The following is a 19,892-nucleotide window of genomic DNA, read 5'->3' as shown; positions in this document are numbered from 1 at the left end:
AGATGATGTTTTGATTTTCTATTGTAGGTTAAGATTAATAATTTTTTTTGTTGTGTTACTGAACTTCACATTTTAGTCAGAAAAATGAACATACAGCTAAGACACTTCTGTACTACTTCTGTATTTCATATTTCTTTTTCCTAGCCTTTCTCATATTAAATGCTACAGTTCCCATGTGTTTGTAAACCTATTAAAATATTAAGGTTATTACTGAGAACTCTTTTCCTGCTCCCTATGAAATGAAAACCACAAATCTGAAATATGCAAAGCAAAACTGGGTATATAAACCGGGTATATAAAAGGAGGGGAAACAGTAACTGAAGTGGTTTGTAAACTTCACAAGATACATGTTTACATATGAAAGCTTTCCATCCCCCCTCTTTAAAAAGTAAGAGCCAAAAAAAAAAAAAAAGCATGTGGGTACCTAAAACATTTTTTTAATTTAAAAATCAAGGAACTGAACATTTGAGCATAAAACTTCACAAACTCAAACATGTTTGTGCCTCTCCCCACATCAAAAGAAATATTTAATAGAATATTACAGCTGCGTCAGCTAAGATTTTGTTATTTTTCCATTCAGCACTGTATGTATTACAACCAATTTGCTGATGCATTATAGGAACTGAATCAGTCACACCACAATCTGTAAAAGCAAAGGTGTGTGGGGAAGGGTCCAGCGCTGCACGGCGCAGCTGCCTCAGCAGCGTGATGCCGATGGTCCCTGCATCCCTCGCCTGCTCACCCCATGTCCTGCTCGCCACTTGCAAAGCAGCCATCTGAGCTCACCCCTGCACTGTACAGAGGGCTCAGCCTCTGCACCTCCACAGCACATACCCACATAGTGCGAGGGCTTCGCAGACTCAGGACCACACGCTGTGCTGCCACAGGCCAGACAATTGCATCAGGAAAGGTAAAGCAGCAAAGGCAACAGCATATTTTCCATGGAAAGCAAACCAAACTGAAACCACAGGAGCCCACATTAGTCTACAGGCTAGGCAGTGGTGAGAAAAATCCCATTACCACCCACCTGAAGAGGTCTCCAAACTTGCTTCTCAGGTGACTACAGGACACGTACAGATCATAGAGATAAGCTAGAATACACCTTTCTGGGGAAGAACACTCTGAGGGATTAACAACGTGCTTTACCACCCCGCACAACCTGCAAAAACAAAAGCATTCTGAGCTTGTTCCAACACATCTTAGAAATGTCTCTCATATTATTATGCATCGTATAAACCCCACCATTAGCTGGGCAGTGTGATGGCAGACCTTACACTTAGGGAGCCCAGGGCAGGACGGGAAGAGCAGGAAGGAAATCCAGAAATGCAACTCCCCCCTTTTCCTAGGTCACAAAGTGTGCAGGTCCCACTAGCCCCCAGCGGTGGGGAGCAAGCTGTGGAGGTGAGCCATCCACTCGGCTCACCTGGGCTCATTTACAGCCTTCCAACAGCACTGTGATAGCTGGTCTCACTCACTACCTCAGCCTAAGCATGCTTTTTGCTTAAGAGAGAATGCCAAAAACACATGTTGGAAAACCATAGCTGCCACAAACCCTTCGAAGACTTGTGCGGTTTGCTCCGAGTTGAGGATGAGGCAGGCATGGTAACGCCTCAGAACGGCAACGATGCAGACGCATAGCCCTGTTGTGTAGCTTCCTGCCAGGCTGGATGACTTCAGCAGCAGCTCTGCCTCCACAACACTCAGCTCATTCAACAGCTGAAAACACATACACGAAAACAATGGACCGAAAGTAACTTCCAAGTTAAACACATAAAATAAGTGAAACAAAAAATAAAAATATTAAGGAAAAACTAAATAACAAACAGAAATGATATTCCTGACTCACTACAGAACAAGGGAAAGAGGGAGCAAAATAAGCTGTTAGAGTATAAAAAACACCCCCCAAAACTGCTCTTCAGAAATATATGGAATTTCCAGCACCCAGATGCTTTACTGTATAGTATGATGGTTCAGTCTGGAGTGAAGCCCATCCTAAAATGCTCCAGAATTGTATTAATTTTGAAAGATTTAAAAATAAAATACCGATTCTCTATAATTGTCAAAGTAAGATAGAAGGGGAAGTATCTGGCATTCTGTTTCAGAGGTCAGGAAACAAACAGATCAAAGCGCATGGCAGCAAATCAGAATTTGCAGTCCAGCTCGGTTTTTTTATGGTTTTACAGAAAACATATCACAGCTTTATCCTGACATATCCCCACCAAAAATGAACTCTGATTACCTGTATTGCAAAGTCTATAAGTCCATTGATATTCAGTGCTGGCTCCATGAGATCAAAGATAAGCTGTATGTGATGAGCCAAGGGAAGATGATACGATGTTCCTGAGGCAAAACTGGTTATCTGTTCGAGAACATTACTGGAGATCTGCGAAAACAAATGTTGAAAAGCCATACAGCGACTGAGGGCTTCTCAGACAAACTAGTGCTCCCAAAGTCCTATTTTATAAGTGGTAATAGCAAGTAGCCTTTTGCAGATAACAGCACTAACAAATCATGCCCAAGTATATCTATTACTCCGCTGTCCTGCAAGTCAGTCATAATGCTGTTTTATTTTCAAAACTGACAACATAAAAAATGCTGTTCTGCTGCTTTACAGCTGGGAGTCAAACTTTTCTTAACATCTACAGTACTGATTTCTATTCTGTGGGGTATTTTGCTTTAAAGAAGAGGTAAAATATTTTTTTTTCATCTTACTGCATTGTGATTTTTTTATTGATGTTTTTCAGACAATTAATAACACGTTATCCTGCATACAAAATATGTAATAAATTAATTCCAAAGACCATAGCCAAAGCTGCCTTATAAATTAAGTATCAAAAGCATATGTCTTTTACTCTGTTTCTAATGTTAACCTTCACTTCTAATGTTAAGTTAAACTATACTTAAACATAATAACACCTAAAAAGTGATGAAAGCCTATGTCAATACATTTGCCCACTTACAGGTCCTAATATAAACCAGGAAAACTAGGCTTGTAATTTAAAATAAATTATTTATGTTCTCCAGTCAGCCACTGATACAGCTTTTTAACAGTAAATTCTAATAAATAATTCTAATATCCAGAAAAGAATAAACCATATTATCCACCAGCTTCTCTAAGAGACATAGTTTGTTGCACAAAAACACAGAAAAGTTTGCTACCCTTCCTAAACATCTATACAGTAATGTAACCTTACACACATGCAAGAGATTGGGTAATGAGTATCTAATTTAGCATCAATCCCTAAACAATGCTGTTAACGGAAATTTATGTAAAATTTGTTGTAAATTTTTCATTTAAAAAAATAATAAAATCCATAATAATCCAGAAAGTTTCTGCAAACAAACAAACCAGCCACCCCCCCACCCCGCCAACAGACAAACCAACCCCCCAAATATCTACTGAGAAAGGGATTTCAGAATGCCAAGGCAGCATTTTTCCTCTTGCCTTTGAAGAAGCAGTGCACTAAAAATTCTTGGTATATACAAAACACTTCTGAAAGCCTAGATTTGCCTCCTATTTGATATCTCCATAGCAGAATGTAAAAGGCTACGATTTTATACAGGCAGTACCTGAGATGTCACCTGATGTTGATCAAAATAGGACAGCTGCTGTAGTTTTGTGAACACGGTCTCTAGGGTTGGAAATGCTTCTTGTTTGGTCTTCCTGGCTTTCTGCCCTTCATCCCCAACTTAATAGACACAAAATTATTTTGGTTATTTTATGTTTAATGGATCCCTAGTAGCTTTTTGCATTATCACTGATTTAAAAGACAATAAAAATCTTCCTAAGCGTTACTCAGGACTACATAAACCCTTACTTGCCTCAGTTTTCCATTATACTTGGGACAAATATAGGCCATAGCATGTAACAATATCAAAGCTACTTCGAGGTTATTCCAATGCAAAAAGGCAACACCTGAGAAAAACTGAAAAACAGTCACACAGTTTTGCCAGGAGGGTAAAGAATATGCAATCCTCACTGGCCAGGACCTCCTATTTCAGGCCTTAGCTTAACACAAGCATTCACAGCCAAGTTGCTATAATGGAAAATAGGGATTTCTAGCCACAGCAGCCCTTTGCCGTCCTGGTGCAGCCGCAGATAAGGCCATCAAAGTGCACTTTGTGCTACAGGATTCTGGTCAGTACTGCACCCCGTCACCATGAAGGGGATGAAAGCTAAATTACGTGACCAACACGCATAGCTCCAGACAACTTGCTGAGCACCTTACAGCTCCCACGATCTTCACTACAGGCCACCACACAGCAGCATTAAAGCATTTACCACCCATTTCAGTAGTACTCTTCTTATTCAGAATTTTGAGGATGTCTTTGGTAATCTTCTTCAGCTGATGTCTCGCTTCGTCACGCTCCTTACCAACGCCATAAAGGAGAATCATGCGCTGGTTACACTCATGACTTGAAGATTCATCCTGAAAAGACCAGATATGAGTGACATACATAGAATCATCTCTTTTTTCTGTCACCTCCTGTAGAAACGCAACCGGAGCAGCCCAGACTGTGATAAACAATAACTAACTCTTTGGCAAAAAAGCATCTCCTGTGGTTATCAGTGTGGAAGAAACACTGCCAAGTGAAATGACTGAAGAGTAGGCGAAAAACACAGAGCGGGAAAAAAGTAATTTGATATTATGAATTATGTTTGCACCTCTAAGGACTGAGTCAGAAGCTGCATACGGTGACCCTCTTAACTGTCCCTGGATTGATATTCAGTAGCAGATTAGTAAATAGAAGACAGATGCCTAGAAACTGTGTGACATTTCTCTTATTATGTACAAGTCCCTTGAAAAAGGCTGCAGCCCAACTCCCAAAATTCTAGTTTGCACATCCCAAAGAAATAAAAAAATGTATAGTTTATTTACATTGCAACTAGTTATATTTAGTCTTTTAGTAAAATGTGTCATGTAATGTTGACACACTGCATATAACTTAGAAACTTGGAGCACTACTCTGCAAGTCATGCAAGATACAATCATTTAGTTATCCAAACTAAGCAATCAATACTTCTTTCAACTACTTAAAATTTTTTTAAGAAATAAAGCTGTGTACAAAAATAATACTAAAGAATCACAAGGCAAAAAAAGTAGCAGATGGGAGCACAACTCTACGCTCAGAAAAGTTGCAGAGTCTTACAACATACAGGCTCTCTTAAAAATAGTGACTCCATTAGCAGGTCAAAAGTAGGAAGTCAATAGCTAATTCTTTTTTAAAATTCTGTTTCTCTCTCTCTTCTAGAGGAAACAAAAGCAGAAGCAGCAAGAGCGTCATCTGGAATTTGCAGCTGTCTCTGGCTAAGAAGCCAGTTCACAGCCAGAGGAAGGTCTAAGTCTCAGAGCTGGGATGCACAGATGCTCCTCCAGCCTCCCCTTTCTCCGAGGGATGGACACATGAACACTTCTGCCTGCTCGTAGGGCGAAGGGCTAGAGGAACTGAGAACAACTTTCTGTCAGCAACACTAGCTTCCCATCACGGAAACATCCAAGTGTTTCATTGCTCCTCCGCAGCACACTACGGTAACCTTCTCCTCGATTTTGGGGTGGGGGGCAGGTGTCTGATTTTGCATGCTTAGGGAATACTTATTTTATTAGGATTAGACTTGGCAGCTGTATCTGTTGCCAGCTTTAAAGCATAAGCCAATTTATTTCTATCTTATAGACAGAAATAAAACTTTGCAGCTCTGTAAGGATTACGTCAGGGATGTCTGGGCATCACCTGACAAAGCATCGGCTTCCCTGAGTGCCTTATTTTTACAAAGGTAGAGATCATACAGAAATAGAGCAATTTTATGTGCATCTACACATCTGAAAGTTGCTCTTTTTGAAACACAGGCCTTACTGATTCAACATCCCTGCCTGGCTTTCCCAGGCAACCAGTTTGGATCAGACCTGATCTGACCAAGTTTTTTGGACTAAGAGCACCAGTTTTCAGCCCAGCCACTGGCACCAGAGCTGCGGATGCCCAGCACACAGTGGCCGTGTGTGACAGCCTGGCTGACGTTCTTGGGTTTGCGGTAAGGGTGGGCTCGGAGGGGCACATCACTTATGCAGGGTCTCAGCCGTGGTTTCACACAGGTGCTCGCTGCAGAGCATGGGATGCTGCAACTCCCTCACGGTGACTCAATTCAGTGAGGTTTTAAATTCACTTGCAACACAGCCCCGGTAAAGCAAGTGATTTAGGAAAACAACAGGATAAACTGCCAAACTAGAAGTAAAGGTATACATGAATACCCACATAAATAAAGCTACAAATAACTTCAGATTTTGCTGGCAAATGCGTAATCTCTAAAGTAACAGACACCATTAGCTGTCCAAGTGCCAATATGTAGGGTTGAAGAGCAGGTACTCCTCTTCCACTTTCTTCCCCTTGAAAGCAACAAAAAGTGACTCTGTGAGGTGCCACATCCATCCTTTGAGCACCCAGGTGAAATGGCAGTGGCCCACAAGCAGCTATTCCCAGGGTCTGAGCAGGGGGAGGAAGGGGAAGGCAGAGATTTGCTTCAAAAACAATCAAAAGAAAGGCTGAAATAACATCACCAGGAGAAACAGAGGCCAGCCATGCAGAAATACAATAAAAGGGGCATTCAATTCCTTTTACTTCAGCCCAGCACTGCTAAATATGCAGTCAAAATGAGTTTAAATGCTACCCCTTTCCACACTGAAGAAGATGCGGGAAGGAATATTTCTCCCTGGGAGTAGACGGGCAGTTTGGATGATGAGTGTCAGACGAGTGAAACTGCAGCCTGGCCATCCTGCGTGCAGCACCATCGCCTTGCCAGAAGCAGTGTGCCTGCCCCACGCAGACCCACATACCATGGCCCTCACCAGCTCCTCGCCAGCTGTAATGCCAGCACCAGGGCCGTGGGGGCCGGGACATCCATGTCAGGGTCCCCAGGTCTGCACCGCACCCAGAAAGAGCTGTGCCGTCACCTACACACACCAGGGGACAGGCGGCAGACACTGGCTGCACCACCATGCCAGGCCCTTGCCCACCCCTGCAGCAAAACTCAGGAAAGCTGTGTGGGAAGCTCATGAGGTCAGGATGGAAGGTCACCTTAGCATTTCAGTCACAGAAGATCAAACCAGACCACCTTACAAACATGGCTACTTCTCGTGCTCTTCTCCTGTAGAAACCTGACAATCTCAGTAAAATAAAACACAACTTACAGCAGTCAAAATTCCCAACAAAATGTTCATAACACAAAAATTAAAACTAGACTAAAAAAGTTGAAGTGTTCTAACTCAAAAATTCATTTTCTTTTTTGTTTTTACAGGAAAGGGGGAAAAGATAAAGTGCAAATGAAAGTCATAACCAACTTCAGCTACCCTAGAAACAACAGCAACTGCACCAGCGATAACAGAATCAGTCAAGTAATTTTTCCTTTGCTTTATACAGTTCTGTTCCTGGTGGGTATCACAATGAATGGCCTGGCAATGTGGGTCTTTTTTAAAATATCCAGTAAATCCAATTTCATCATCTTCCTCAAGAACACTGTCATTTCTGACTTCCTTATGATTTTGACTTTTCCATTTAAAATCCTTAGCGATGCAAAGTTGGTATCATGGGTACTGAGAGGATTTGTGTGTCAGGTCACCCAGGTTGTATTTTACTTTACCATGTACATTAGCATTTTGTTTCTTGGTCTGATAACTATTGATCGCTACCAGAAAGCTGCTTCGCCGTTCAGAACGTCAACACCAAGGAGCCTCTTAGGGGCCAAGATCCTTTCCACAGCAATCTGGATATCAATGTTTGCTCTTTCATTACCCAACATGATTCTAACAAACAAGAAGCAAACACCTAAGAATGTAAAAAAGTGTGCTCTCTTGAAATCTGAGTTCGGCTTAGTCTGGCATGAAATCGTAAACTACATTTGTCAAGTTATCTTCTGGATTAATTTAGCAGTCATAGTTGTATGCTACATACTCATAAGTAAAGAACTGTACAAATCCTACAAAAGAACAAGATCCGCAGGAAAGGCGTCCAAAAAGACTGTAAATCTGAAAGTTTTCATCATTATCACAGTGTTCTTTATTTGCTTTGTGCCGTTTCACTTTACTAGAATCCCCTACACATTGAGCCAAACAAGAGACGTTTTTGAATGCTCTGCTCAGAACACGTTGTTTTACTTGAAAGAGAGCACGCTGTGGCTAACATCACTAAATGCTTGCCTAGACCCATTCATATACTTTTTCCTTTGCAAATCATTTAGAAAGTCCTTGCTCGACATGCTGTGCAAGCACACAGCATCAGCAGAACTCAGAGCACAGATGAAGGAGCAGAACGAAGGAGACGACACAGACGAGACACCGCTCTAGAGCTACCATACTCCCTCTTGGCCACGTACGTTTACTGGTAGGTAGAAGCAGAACTACTCCTGCAAAGAGTATCTAGAATTTCACCGGCTTCTTTAGAAACTGTCCTACAAATCAAGCACAAACACCCCGGAACTAACATCCCTGGTTGCAAGAGTTGTGAGACTAGAAAGCTTCAACCACCCAATTGCAACTTCCATGCTTGTAAGAATTGCTGGGAGGAAGTCTGAACTTATAGTTGGAGCTGTAAGGAAAAAATTAAAACAGAGTCATGAAATGTTACAGATGAAATTATGAACTGCAAAGATTTTGCAGAAAGAGTTGTTCGTGACAACACAAGATCTGGGAAATGCAAATAAAATACACAGTAAATGTGGTCCTTAAATATAAGGACTTGTCACCTTGTACGCAACTGGCAAACAGAAATATAGGACACAGGTAAATAAGTTAATAATCTGTGCAGATTTTGGGTAACAGAATAACATTTTGCTTATCTCGTTATATTCTTGCAATTCTTAATTCATTGACCAATAATTAATAGTTGTATGTCACAGGAAATTATTTCATAATCAGGCTTATCTTGATGTGAGTTAAATCTTCAAATACTTCACCTAAATAAATAAAAATGTACACTTTTATGGAGAACACTATATTATATTAGAAAATACACAAATATTCAATTTACAGAATACTTAGACCTTAGGGAAAGAAAGACTCAGGGTAAAATGCTTGCTGATTATTAAGGGCAGGTTTTTTTGCACTATACAAAAATTTTAACAACTTCCCCTTTTTCATTTGGAAAAGTTGAAAAAAACAGGGAAGTATTTTCGGGTACATAACATTTTCAGGTAACAAAACCACCACACATGAAAAAGATCCTAGGCTACCATAATCAATTATGGTTCGTTTATCATCACTGTAAAACAGCTCCAATTCAGAAATGTGTTTCACCATCACTCAAGAGCTCAATCCTGCCAAAAGCCATTGCTTGTCTACCCTTCTCTGGTACTTTCTGTGCTTGGCAGGGCATCGGGCATTTTTATGACTGACACATAATTTCCTAAAAGGTTAAAAGACAGTTCATTTACTTTAGCAACTTACTTAGTTTATAACCTGCCTGGGTGAATTTAATAATATTTTACAAAATTTAAATAAATTTTACAAAGCATTTCGTGCACTGCTTATATTGACATACACACCAACACGTATTACAATCAGTAACTGGGAGGGCACGGGTATTTCCATAGAACCACCGCTGCAGGTGACTCTGAAGTGCGCTCTCCACAACCAGCCACATGAGGCCCAGGATCAACCAGCTCCAGCTGGTGCCCAGAAAAGAAGTGCAAAATGCCGCACTTAAACCCCACACTAATTTCCCACCTTTCTTTGTGCCTACAGAGGGCAAAAGGGTGGCAAGTGCCTGGCAGCTGCGTTTCCTGGTCAGACTTGCTGTCAGACAACAGGTATAGCACAGCTCCCTGTGCACCACTTAATAGTCACTGCAGGATACATGGAGGCACTTAGCACCTGCCTCTTACAGCTGGGAACAGTGTCCGGAGGTCACTTTGAAGAAAACGTGGAAGGTGCTGCTGTGGACATCAGTCCTGGGGTATTGCAATGGCTCATTTCAGCTTTACCTAGTCCTTGATGAATGACAAAAAGTCAGGTCAGGCAGCTAGGGACATCTCCCACTGGTGACAGTTGCGAGGGCGACATTCATCCCAATCATCCTTGAGGCTCTTTGCTCTCTGCCAGCCATTTAACACTGACATCAGAATGCAGACCTTCCTTAACCAAAACATAGCTACTAATGCACCAACTTGCTGTCAACACAGCTGCAGCTTGAGAACCTCAAAAACAAACCATGCCTGCCCACAGGGATGGCTTAGGTGTGAGCCATTCCCCCCACGGCAGCGAGGAGCCAGAACCCTAAGTCACATCAGTCAACAGGAAAAATACAAGCAAATCACATGACTCAGTTAAACTTACACAAAAGGTTCTGCTCACAGAGCAATCCACTAGATTCCAACATGATACATAACAAACACATCACAAATACAGGCAGTGGCAGCAGCTTCTGTCAGAGCCAGAAAGCATCTGTAACCAGCACACTGCTTCGCCTGGATACACTGACACCAAAATAAACCAGAAATCCCATTCAGAAGATCAAAAGTCAACCTTAGACTAATGTGTCAATATTAACAGGCTGCAGAGGGAGCATACAGTTCCTGAACATGTGCACATGACTTTGGACATGAGACCAGTGTAAGGGTGTATAACCCAGTATAAGTGTGGCTCAGAGCAGCCTTTCTACTCATGCATCTGTGCGTCCAGAACAGGGGAATTCACACACGCAAACAAAAACTCAGAGCTATGTTTGAGGATTATCCTGGAAAACTGTCAGGAAACACTGTGTTTGTGCATCCCACATCTCTAAGGCAGTTGAATTGTAACAGCACAGTATAATAGCGCATCAGGTCTGCCCCACACAAACAAAAAGCCAGAAAATGTGCCTGTCTGGACGGATATGGTCTTCTTTATTCTTTTTTAATTTATTACTTTCTGACAAAGAGCAAAAGGAAGAGAGAAAAGCAACAGCAAATGTGATTAACTAACTCAGGCAATACATGGAAATGAGGAAGGAAACAACACACCACACCAAACAGAAAAAGTCTCATCTTTCTACACATTTCCCCATTCTTAATACTTTGTTTAAGGCTCCTGTCAGCAGATGAACAGTGGATGAACCAGAGAAAGCCAAAGACCCCTCTCTGAAACAGCTGCTGCCAGGCTTGCTCAGGTATTTGCACAATCAGAGCATTCATGTGGTGTGATGGGCACTCGGTCATCGGGCTTTCAGATGAAAGAGGCTGATAAGCAGCAGTGTGCGCCTTATCTTGAAGATGTCATTTAAATCTGTGTTGAGAAAGGAAAAATGGTGTGTGCTTGGCAAGAAATAGCAGAAGCATATTACTTCTGGGTCATAACTGTGAAGTTTCTGTTCAATGTTAAAATACATTATCATGTAAAGACAAATGGGGCTTGCTCTAGGCAATCTGCCGATATACTTTTATATTATATTATCTTAGTCTTACATGATGAATATATACCATTTTAACTTTTCACTAGACATCAGTTTGTAGCAACTTAAACTTAGGCAAGGATTTAGATTTTCTACAAACTACAAGAGAAATTGGTCACTCTATTTAATGCACATTCAGGTTTTGTATTTGTGTAAATCTGCCAGTCACTGTAAGGAACACGTAATTTTAAATACAGAATGTTATGGTTTATGTTTTCTCTCTCCTTTTCACCCTAGTCTATTTCCAACCATGGGAGACTTTGAAAATGAGAGCATTGTCAGTAACTCCAGTGGAGCACCTTCCTCTGCACTGTGCCACCGAGACACCACAGTCACCCACCTGGTCTTCCCAGCACTGTATACACTCATCTTCCTGCTGGGACTCATACTGAACAGCCTGGCTTTGGGGGCTTTCTGCCACATTCCAAGCACATCAACTTTCATTGTCTACCTGAAAAATATCTTAGTTTCTGATTTGATAATGACCCTGATGATTCCTCTGAAAATCCTGACGGACTCTGGCCTGGGACCATGGCAACTCAAAGCCTTTGTCTGCCGCTTCTCAGCCGTAGTGTTTTATGACACCATGTATATTAGCATCGTGCTACTGGGTCTCATTGCTTTTGACAGATTTCTCAAGATTGTGCGACCTTTTGGGAAGTTCTGGGTGCAAAACCTGACTTCAGCAAAGATCCTCACGGGTCTGGTCTGGCTCTTCTTCTTTGTTCTTTCACTGCCTAACATGATCTTTTCAAACAAGAAAGCAACACCCCAATCTGTGAAGAAGTGTGCCTTGTTGAAGAATTACTTTGGGCTCAAATGGCATGAAGCTGTCAATTATGTATGTCAGTTCATCTTCTGGACTGTTCTCATCCTCATGCTTCTATTTTATATAATTATTGCCAAAAAAGTCTATGAGTCTTATATGAAAACACAGAAGAAAGAAAACAAAAGTGAACGGAGAATCAAAGGAAAAGTATTCATCATTTTTACTGTGTTTTTTGTATGCTTTGCCCCCTTTCATTTCAGCAGAGTACCCTATACTCTGAGTCAAACAACCACCCGAATAGACTGCCATCTGCAGAACCAGCTCTTTGTGGCAAAAGAAAGCACTCTGTGGCTGGCTGCCACAAACGTCTGTATGGACCCCCTGATATATGTGTGCTTGTGCAAACCATTTGTAGAAAAGGTGTTATGCAGGAGAGTAAAGACATTTCAGAAAACAGTTCATACAAATCCCAAAACCGAACTGGACACACAAATGTCTCCTACTGAATCTTGATTCTGCAGCTTCACTTGCTACAGCCTCTGCATATTCATTTAGAACTTAAAAAATAATTTGTTTTACTTCTGCTGTAGAAAATGAAAGGGTAATTGTACTGTAATATTAATACTTAATAAAACCAGCAAAATGGATTTCCCTGTTGATGCTCGCTGCTTAGCCTTAATAGGCAAAAAGCTGTCACTCAAAGTGCTGGCCCTGATCTGACAGCAATCTTCTCCCAAGCTGGCCTCTTTCCCTGACACCATCATCAGGAACCAAAGCTGTGGAAGCCCAGTGCGTCTTGGCTCTGCTTGCCCAGCAGCAGCACTGCTGCTTTCCCACCACAGAAGTCTCTATTACCCAGAGTCACTCGTGTCTTCACAGCCATCACCACAGCATCAATGATGCCTAACACTAACAATGATCAGCTTGTAACTTTGCACTGCTCTGCTGGCTCTGCGAAGCAAATAAGAACAGATGTTTTTCTGATTTGGTCACTAAATCATGCCCATGTCACAGAATACAGACAAATGGTAGTCTATGAATTAAAGTACCTTCATATAACTTAAGACACAATCTACAGAATAATTCTATTTGCTTTAAACAAAAAAAACTACAAAACCTTACTTGTTAACACTTAAGCTGCTGACCGACTATGGCTGCTTCTAAGGACAACTTAGCTTTATTTGAGATTCAGACCCAGAGCTGTTGGCTTTATATGTCAGTAATTCTTACACTGGGTGTCAGCTCAGCTGGCATGTCACAGGGCAGGGAAAAGAAAGAACAGAGGGAAGAAAGGCATGGTCCCTCCCCTGCCTCCCCGCTTCTCTCCCACACACACAATTACTTTCCTACCACCTCCACTGTTTCACCATCCTTCCCCTCCACTCCCAGCAGGGACTTCAGTGGAGAATGTGGTCAGCAATGCCCCCGTCACCACAGGGCACACTCCTTGTGGGGACCAGCAGAAGACCCAGAGCTGCTTCCCAGCACCACAGCATTCATCCCTATCCTACCCACCAGAGGGGAGCACCCAGAAATGTCCTCTGTGGTGGCATGTTCACCCTTTCCAGTCCCGATGACAGGCAAAGAGAAGGCAGCAAGCAGTGCTGCCTAACTCTCCCCACGCAAAGAACCCCTCTCCACCTGGCTCACCACTCCGCTCTCCCTTAGCTCTTCCACAGGGAAAGTCCAAATGGACTGTGCTCCATCCAGAAGCCGCTTTCTAAACCAAAATCCTGGAATTTTTTTCACTATTTTAAGACATGAAAGAGATACCAACCATTTATTGACTCCAAATCTACAAAATACATTAAAAACACTGTTAAATTTACCTTACCCTCAACAATGCTTTCTTGCTTCTCAGACAATGTGTCCCCATTGCTGCCTGTCCCCTGACATTCCTACTGCCTCTGCCTCACATGCTGCCCAGGTGACACAGCATTGAGGAAGGGGCCTCAGGGAAAACGCCACAACTTGATCTCTTCCGTCAGCCATACTACTGGCTGTAGTGCCCATCACTCCTTCTGTCCATGCCTGGACACTCATCTCCCACTGCCCTGTGACACGTTGGAGCCGAGGTGTGGGAGTCCCCAGCATCACACTGAGGAAACACTCATGTCCCTGTTAACAAACTCCACTCCTTCCCAAGCTCTCTTGCTAGCTTTGTGCCTTCACACATGCGCTAGATGCTTTCATCACCACTCGATTTCTATTTTTAGACATCAAATATTTACGGCAGCCTAACACAATCACGCAGGTTGCTCCATGCAGCCCAATTTTTCCTTAGTTGTTTTTAGATTACTGTGCATTAATTACATCTGCCTTTGGGATTCCCCAACCTCTGCCACACAGGTAGATGTATGTCTTATTTAGCAATTTCTATTCACTGTATCTTCTCCATTAGGCATGTTACATACTTTCCATAACTGTAACACCCTTTTACAACTGGCAACTGAACTAATCCTCAATCAGCTTCCGCCTGGTTCAAACTTCCCTATAAAATCAACATTATATCAAAGAACGTCTTCCTTTCAGGATTAAATGCTATTCAGGAATTAATTCCTCTCTCCCCACACGCATATACCATTTAACAGGATTAACTTAGCTACTTTAGTAAAAACAAATATATTAAATTCTTAGCTGCTAAAATAGTCACCAGTTTAGCAACTGCTTAAAGAAACATACGCAGAGTCTGAAAATGTTTCTCCAAGCCTATTGACAAGTACAGCAATTAATGTAGTGACCAGAGCTAAACATCAGGAGAAGACGGACTGAAAACAAGCAGTGATCTTTCACCAGGGAGGTGCCCATGGAAATCTGTGTTCCTGAGTTTTGGGTGTATATAGGGAAGAACTCAGCATGAAACTTTGCAGGTCGGTCTTCCCTCTTCCAAATGAATCACACCAGCACAGCTAATACAGAGGTCCACAGGACTCTCAGCACAGACTAACATCAAGCTCTGGATCTAGAAGTGGAACCCTGGCCCATTTTTGTGGTTATTACAGAGAGAGACAGTAACATAAGATAGGCAATATGGCAGTGATAAACTATGAAAATGGTGAAGAACAGAAAACTTATTCCACTGTGAAAGTTTCATTTTCTCATTTCTACTACTTGTAACACCAGACTCACTTAACGCTGTGCACAAACACATGCTGGCAGTACACACAACGAAGTGCTTACAGCTGCATGTAAGGGTGGGTGTAACCACAAAATGGGCTGAGTTGCTCTTTAAATAAGGGGTGTGCCAAGGCTTCCAGAGGAGTCTTAATCATCTGTTTTTCAGCTGCTGCTTCTTAGGTAGGTAAAAGGGAGACAGTTACCAAACTGCAGCAGAGAAATGCAAGGTGAGTGCAAGGATAGGACGTCTGGTTCTTCCACTTACAGCAAAAAAAAGGGGGAGAAAAAAAAAAAGTCCCCTAAATTCTAACATTTGGGATTTGCACTTTTTTCTGCAAGTTTTTAGATCCTTTGCTTTTCCTAGATTCAGTGCTTGTGCAAGACAGAGAAAATGCATTCCCACCTTATGTGTACTCACTTCAGTCCATCACCACAAGGCAGCAGCAGGGCTTTTCCTTTCCACAGCCAAATGTTCACTTGCTTGGCTTGCCTACGCTCCAGATAGAAGCAGCAGACAACCTAGAAACTGGAAAACTGGCACCAGGCCTTAAACTTGTTCAGACAAATGAATCTTATTCCAAGCTCCTATGGTCCACGATTCACACAGAAACTATTGACACTTTTCCTAAACATTTTTACAGCTTTTTGGGTTTCCAAAAGGGGAACTATAGGGCACTAGGTAGTCGATTTTTGTAGGAACTCAATCTTATTTGGGTACACAAAGACTTACATACATTTCTTTGTATTTTTTACTTTCTTGTGTTTCAGAAGAAGGAAATATATTATACCTAGAAAAAAGAAACATATTATACCTTTGCCTAATACACAAATCATCTAGCTTTCCAGATTCTGTATCAAACTGCCTCTTCTCAGAGGGACAGGAAGTTAATTAATTCCTGAATGCCTAAAGACAAATTCCGCACTTCGTACATGTCCCGACTCTCTGGCACAGCGACAAACATCCCTCCATCAAGGTTCCTTCAACTCTGAGTATTGAGAAAACTCTCATAACATGCAGCAGTACTTCAATTAATTAGAAATGCAAAATAACAATTTGCATCATGAACACAAGCTGGGAAACCAAGTTGAGCAACCAAGGTATTACCCATATGATGACACGCAAACACACAGAGCCAGCAGGTCACATATGAAAACTAAAGGCACTAGAACAGGCCTAAGACTATAGAGAGGATCAACCAGCCAAGGTGTGTAACTCTAGGTTACCTATCAACATTGGTTGAGGAACAAAGAAATGAGCTGTTTTAAAGTCAGCTCTTAATTAGTCCCTTACCTCCCTCTTTCCCTTTCAGTGAAAGCCATCAGAACAGTGATTGAAGTAAACCACCTAAGGAAAGGGGAAGGGTCAAACTCTTCCAAGACATTTCCATTGACAAAAGCACCTCCATCTTGCACATCTGCAGGCAGAATGCTGGAGGAATCCTCCTAGTGTTGCAAGCCCTGATCCTGCTACCACTTTTATATGCTTAAAAAAATGTCAGTCTCATATATTATCCCGGTGGCTAATCTGCTTTAAAAATAACCCTGTAGTTCATATTGCTAAATGTGATAGAAAGTAGTTTTAGAATGAAGCAACACAGTAATTTTTGTAATAATGTTGCTCAGGCTCTTATGAAATCTGAGAATTGCTCTCTAATCACCTGAACACAAAAAGGGACATCCAACCTTTAAATAACGTGAACAACAGTAAAGTTATAGGCTAGCTTTCAGCTTTTCTTTACATCAGAGCTTCACATTTCTTTTGCGCTGTTTTTACGACAAGCTCCACAGCATTTCCTTTTCATGTGCCAGCTAGTCTTGACATGTCCAGCCTGAGAACAGCCAAACAACATGTCTTTCTTAAAAGTCTGCTAGGGAATGCTAAGACAGTGGCTTCTAACCCATTAAGTTTTCTTGATACACCAAAATACAGACACTTTAAAAAAAAGTTAATGTACCACTGCACCACATTCAAAAAACAAACAAATCCATTCTCATGTAGACTTTATGAATCTATTTATTAATTGACCGCTCACTATTAATACACAGACTTTGGTGTGTTTACTCCATTCACAGAGTACCAACTATTAAACACTTGGGTCCCTACAAGAAATTAAACTATATTTTTTAAACATTTCAAGTTTCAATTTCTTCCCTTCTTGCCCATGCCATGTCCTGCAGCGCTGTTTCCTACACCCCAGCCTAAGACAACACCAGCATTAGAAGGGCCTGAATAACAACAGTGCCAATCAACTGTCATGCTGTGTCTTGAGTGAAGTCCACGGGACTGAGACCAGAGGAGCAGCCGCATCTGCCAGCACCACCCCAGGGTTGGAACTGCACCCCACGCCAGTCCAGCACCCAGCCTGGGAGCACATGATCTTGTGCAAAACACAAGTCAAATGTGTAACTTTCAGATTTAAGTGTTAAAACTACTGTTCGTGATCAACCTGCAAATTTGGTTCCAGCCTTCAGCCCTGGCATCCAGGGGTCTGCTGTTCCTCAGAACAGTGGCAGGAGCTCATCTGACGGGCCCCCATCTGAGGGCCATGCTGCCAGGCAGTCTGCACAGAAACACTAGAAGCAAGACCAACACAGCATGAATGCTTTGTTCAGTGCCCAAGCTATGAAGTCTCTGCTCTGCTAAGGACCTCTGACACTGGAATTTGGGGCTGTCCAAATATCCCAGAGGAGGATCATCTATTACAAGATCTCTCGGCGGAAGAGAGAGCATTTCCTGCAACTTCTGCAGTGTTTCCCCAGAAACATCAAACAGAGGGCTTCTCTTCAGGAAACCTGAAAGACTAACTCTTTAGCCTCCAACAAGTGGGTGTCCACCATCACATCTGGAGGAGTGTCTGGACACAGCTCTTGAGAGTCAGGTTACTGAAAGATGGGGATTTTGAAGAATCTAATCCCTGGCAATTTTCAAGAACCGAGCAAGAGCATCGACCTTCACACAACTCTCCCTCGTGAAGAGACATCCAGAAACAGGATACAGTTTGACAGCACCAAGACTGTGAGCCCTGTTCACATCATTCATCTCCAGGGCCCATGTGCCTGCTGGCAGCAAGTCACTTACAAGCTAGCCTGATCTCTACATGGCTCCTGGAAAGGATGCAGTATCTGAGAGGCGAACCAAACAGCATCAAATGGGAAACTGGCTTGAAACATGTGGTGAAGATAATCTCTGTGTGTGTGCAGAACAGCAGTCATAGACAGTGACACTCCTCAGCTACACTCAGTACAGAGTCCTTTGCACAATCAGGCCTCCCAAGATACAGACAGAAAATCACTGCTGGTAATATCCGCAGAAAAAGACCAAGAAGATCACCTTGTCAGAGCTTAAACTCACAGAGCTCTAACACAAGTACTGACAGGTCTAAGTAGCAACAAGGCCAAAGAATAGACCCTTTGGACCATGGTTGTTTTACCAGTGGTAACTGTAGAGGAGACTGCAGTGGAGAAAAAGTGGTGCTAAGGCAAGATGCAAAGCTGAGTATAAACAGGTCTGGTTCCAGCATCAAACATCTGGCACTGGCGAAGAGATCCGAGAGACCTCCAGAACGGCAAAGAAACAAAAAGATTTAAATGATATCCCTCAAATTCTCAGAAGGAAGAAGAGGCTGACCCCCAAATCAGCACAGAATTTGCACAGCACTCTGTACTCACATAAACCAGATGATGCTGAATGTCAATCAAAGAGCTCCCAGTAAAAGGCCTAGCATGACTAACAAAGGCAGAGATATTCTCATAGCTTTGGAGCCTCCCAGCTACCACTAAGCCACAGTAGAAAGGGCAAGACAAACAGCCCTGTACACTCTCCAGAGGAAGAATGAGATCTCCACTTACCAGAGAGTCAAGTCAGTGATTTATAGAGATAGGAGAGAAACACCTTGAAAAAGATACAATGCTGTGCAATCGAGCTGTTTGTGTGGCTACATAGTGAGCTGTACCACACCTGAGCTGCACTGACTGATGACAGCACTTACCACCAAATCCAGGGTGGCCCTCACTGCCCTCTCCATGGGATAATTTCTCAGTTTCAAGGAGCAGCCTACAGACCACCAGTCAGGCACATACTCCTGTCCTACACAGGCTCCACTCAGAACAGAGAACTGGACCACCACAAGTAATGTTAAGGTGGCAAATAACTGAAAGCCACGGAGGAGGTGAACCAAGGACTGGAAGGAGAAACAGAAGGCACCATTGGTCTAGAAGCAGGACAAGCAGTTGGGAGGCGAACAAAACACAAGCAGCTGCTAAATACTGGGGCACAAGGGACAGCTGAAAGAAGGTGAAATGGTGTCTGGCACACATTGTTCTATGTAGCCATGTGCAAGGTCTAAGACAGGCAGAGACTTTGTCAAGCCTCCTCTTCCTAACTGCAGAAAAAGCCTTCTCCATCCTCAGGTGATGCAACGTGTGTAGTCCAGCACATGTGCAACAGGAACCCTCACTTGATGTCAGAACATCCAGCTCCTGAGATCAGTTTGGCAGCTTGTAGTAATAAAGCTGAAAACATAAGACAAATGTAGAACACGTGTTCCTGCTGGCTCCATTTACATTATCTGTTTTGCCTTGCAAAGTTGGTCTT

At 42.4% G+C, this 19,892-nt stretch overlaps 3 protein-coding genes across 7 annotated transcripts in view; 2 read left to right on the top strand and 1 right to left on the bottom strand.

Moving 5' to 3' along the window:
* The window catches only part of MED12L (mediator complex subunit 12L), a 152,601-nt gene that overhangs the window by 42,463 nt on the left and 90,246 nt on the right, over positions 1 to 19,892 (bottom strand). For all 5 annotated transcript variants that reach the window (XM_030495049.2, XM_030495053.2, XM_030495051.2 and 2 more), the window contains 5 exons: positions 4,283 to 4,430; positions 3,571 to 3,689; positions 2,240 to 2,383; positions 1,553 to 1,716; positions 1,028 to 1,159 (listed from right to left, as the gene is read on the bottom strand). In XM_030495049.2, coding sequence (XP_030350909.1) covers positions 1,028 to 1,159; positions 1,553 to 1,716; positions 2,240 to 2,383; positions 3,571 to 3,689; positions 4,283 to 4,430 — 707 coding nt within the window. The remainder of the gene's footprint in view (positions 1 to 1,027; positions 1,160 to 1,552; positions 1,717 to 2,239; positions 2,384 to 3,570; positions 3,690 to 4,282; positions 4,431 to 19,892) is intronic.
* P2RY12 (purinergic receptor P2Y12) lies at positions 5,264 to 9,449 on the top strand. Its single transcript, XM_030495055.2, has 2 exons — positions 5,264 to 5,531; positions 7,289 to 9,449. Exon 2 carries the CDS (start codon positions 7,314 to 7,316, stop codon positions 8,331 to 8,333), a length of 1,020 nt encoding a protein of 339 aa, XP_030350915.1. The 5' UTR covers positions 5,264 to 5,531; positions 7,289 to 7,313; the 3' UTR covers positions 8,334 to 9,449.
* P2RY13 (purinergic receptor P2Y13) lies at positions 11,049 to 12,828 on the top strand. Its single transcript, XM_030495054.1, has 2 exons — positions 11,049 to 11,130; positions 11,650 to 12,828. Exon 2 carries the CDS (start codon positions 11,663 to 11,665, stop codon positions 12,692 to 12,694), a length of 1,032 nt encoding a protein of 343 aa, XP_030350914.1. The 5' UTR covers positions 11,049 to 11,130; positions 11,650 to 11,662; the 3' UTR covers positions 12,695 to 12,828.

Source organism: Strigops habroptila, chromosome 8 (assembly GCF_004027225.2).
Source record: "Strigops habroptila isolate Jane chromosome 8, bStrHab1.2.pri, whole genome shotgun sequence".
Classification (NCBI taxonomy): Eukaryota; Metazoa; Chordata; class Aves; order Psittaciformes; family Psittacidae; genus Strigops; species Strigops habroptila.
This window is presented reverse-complemented; position numbering and strand designations above follow the sequence as displayed.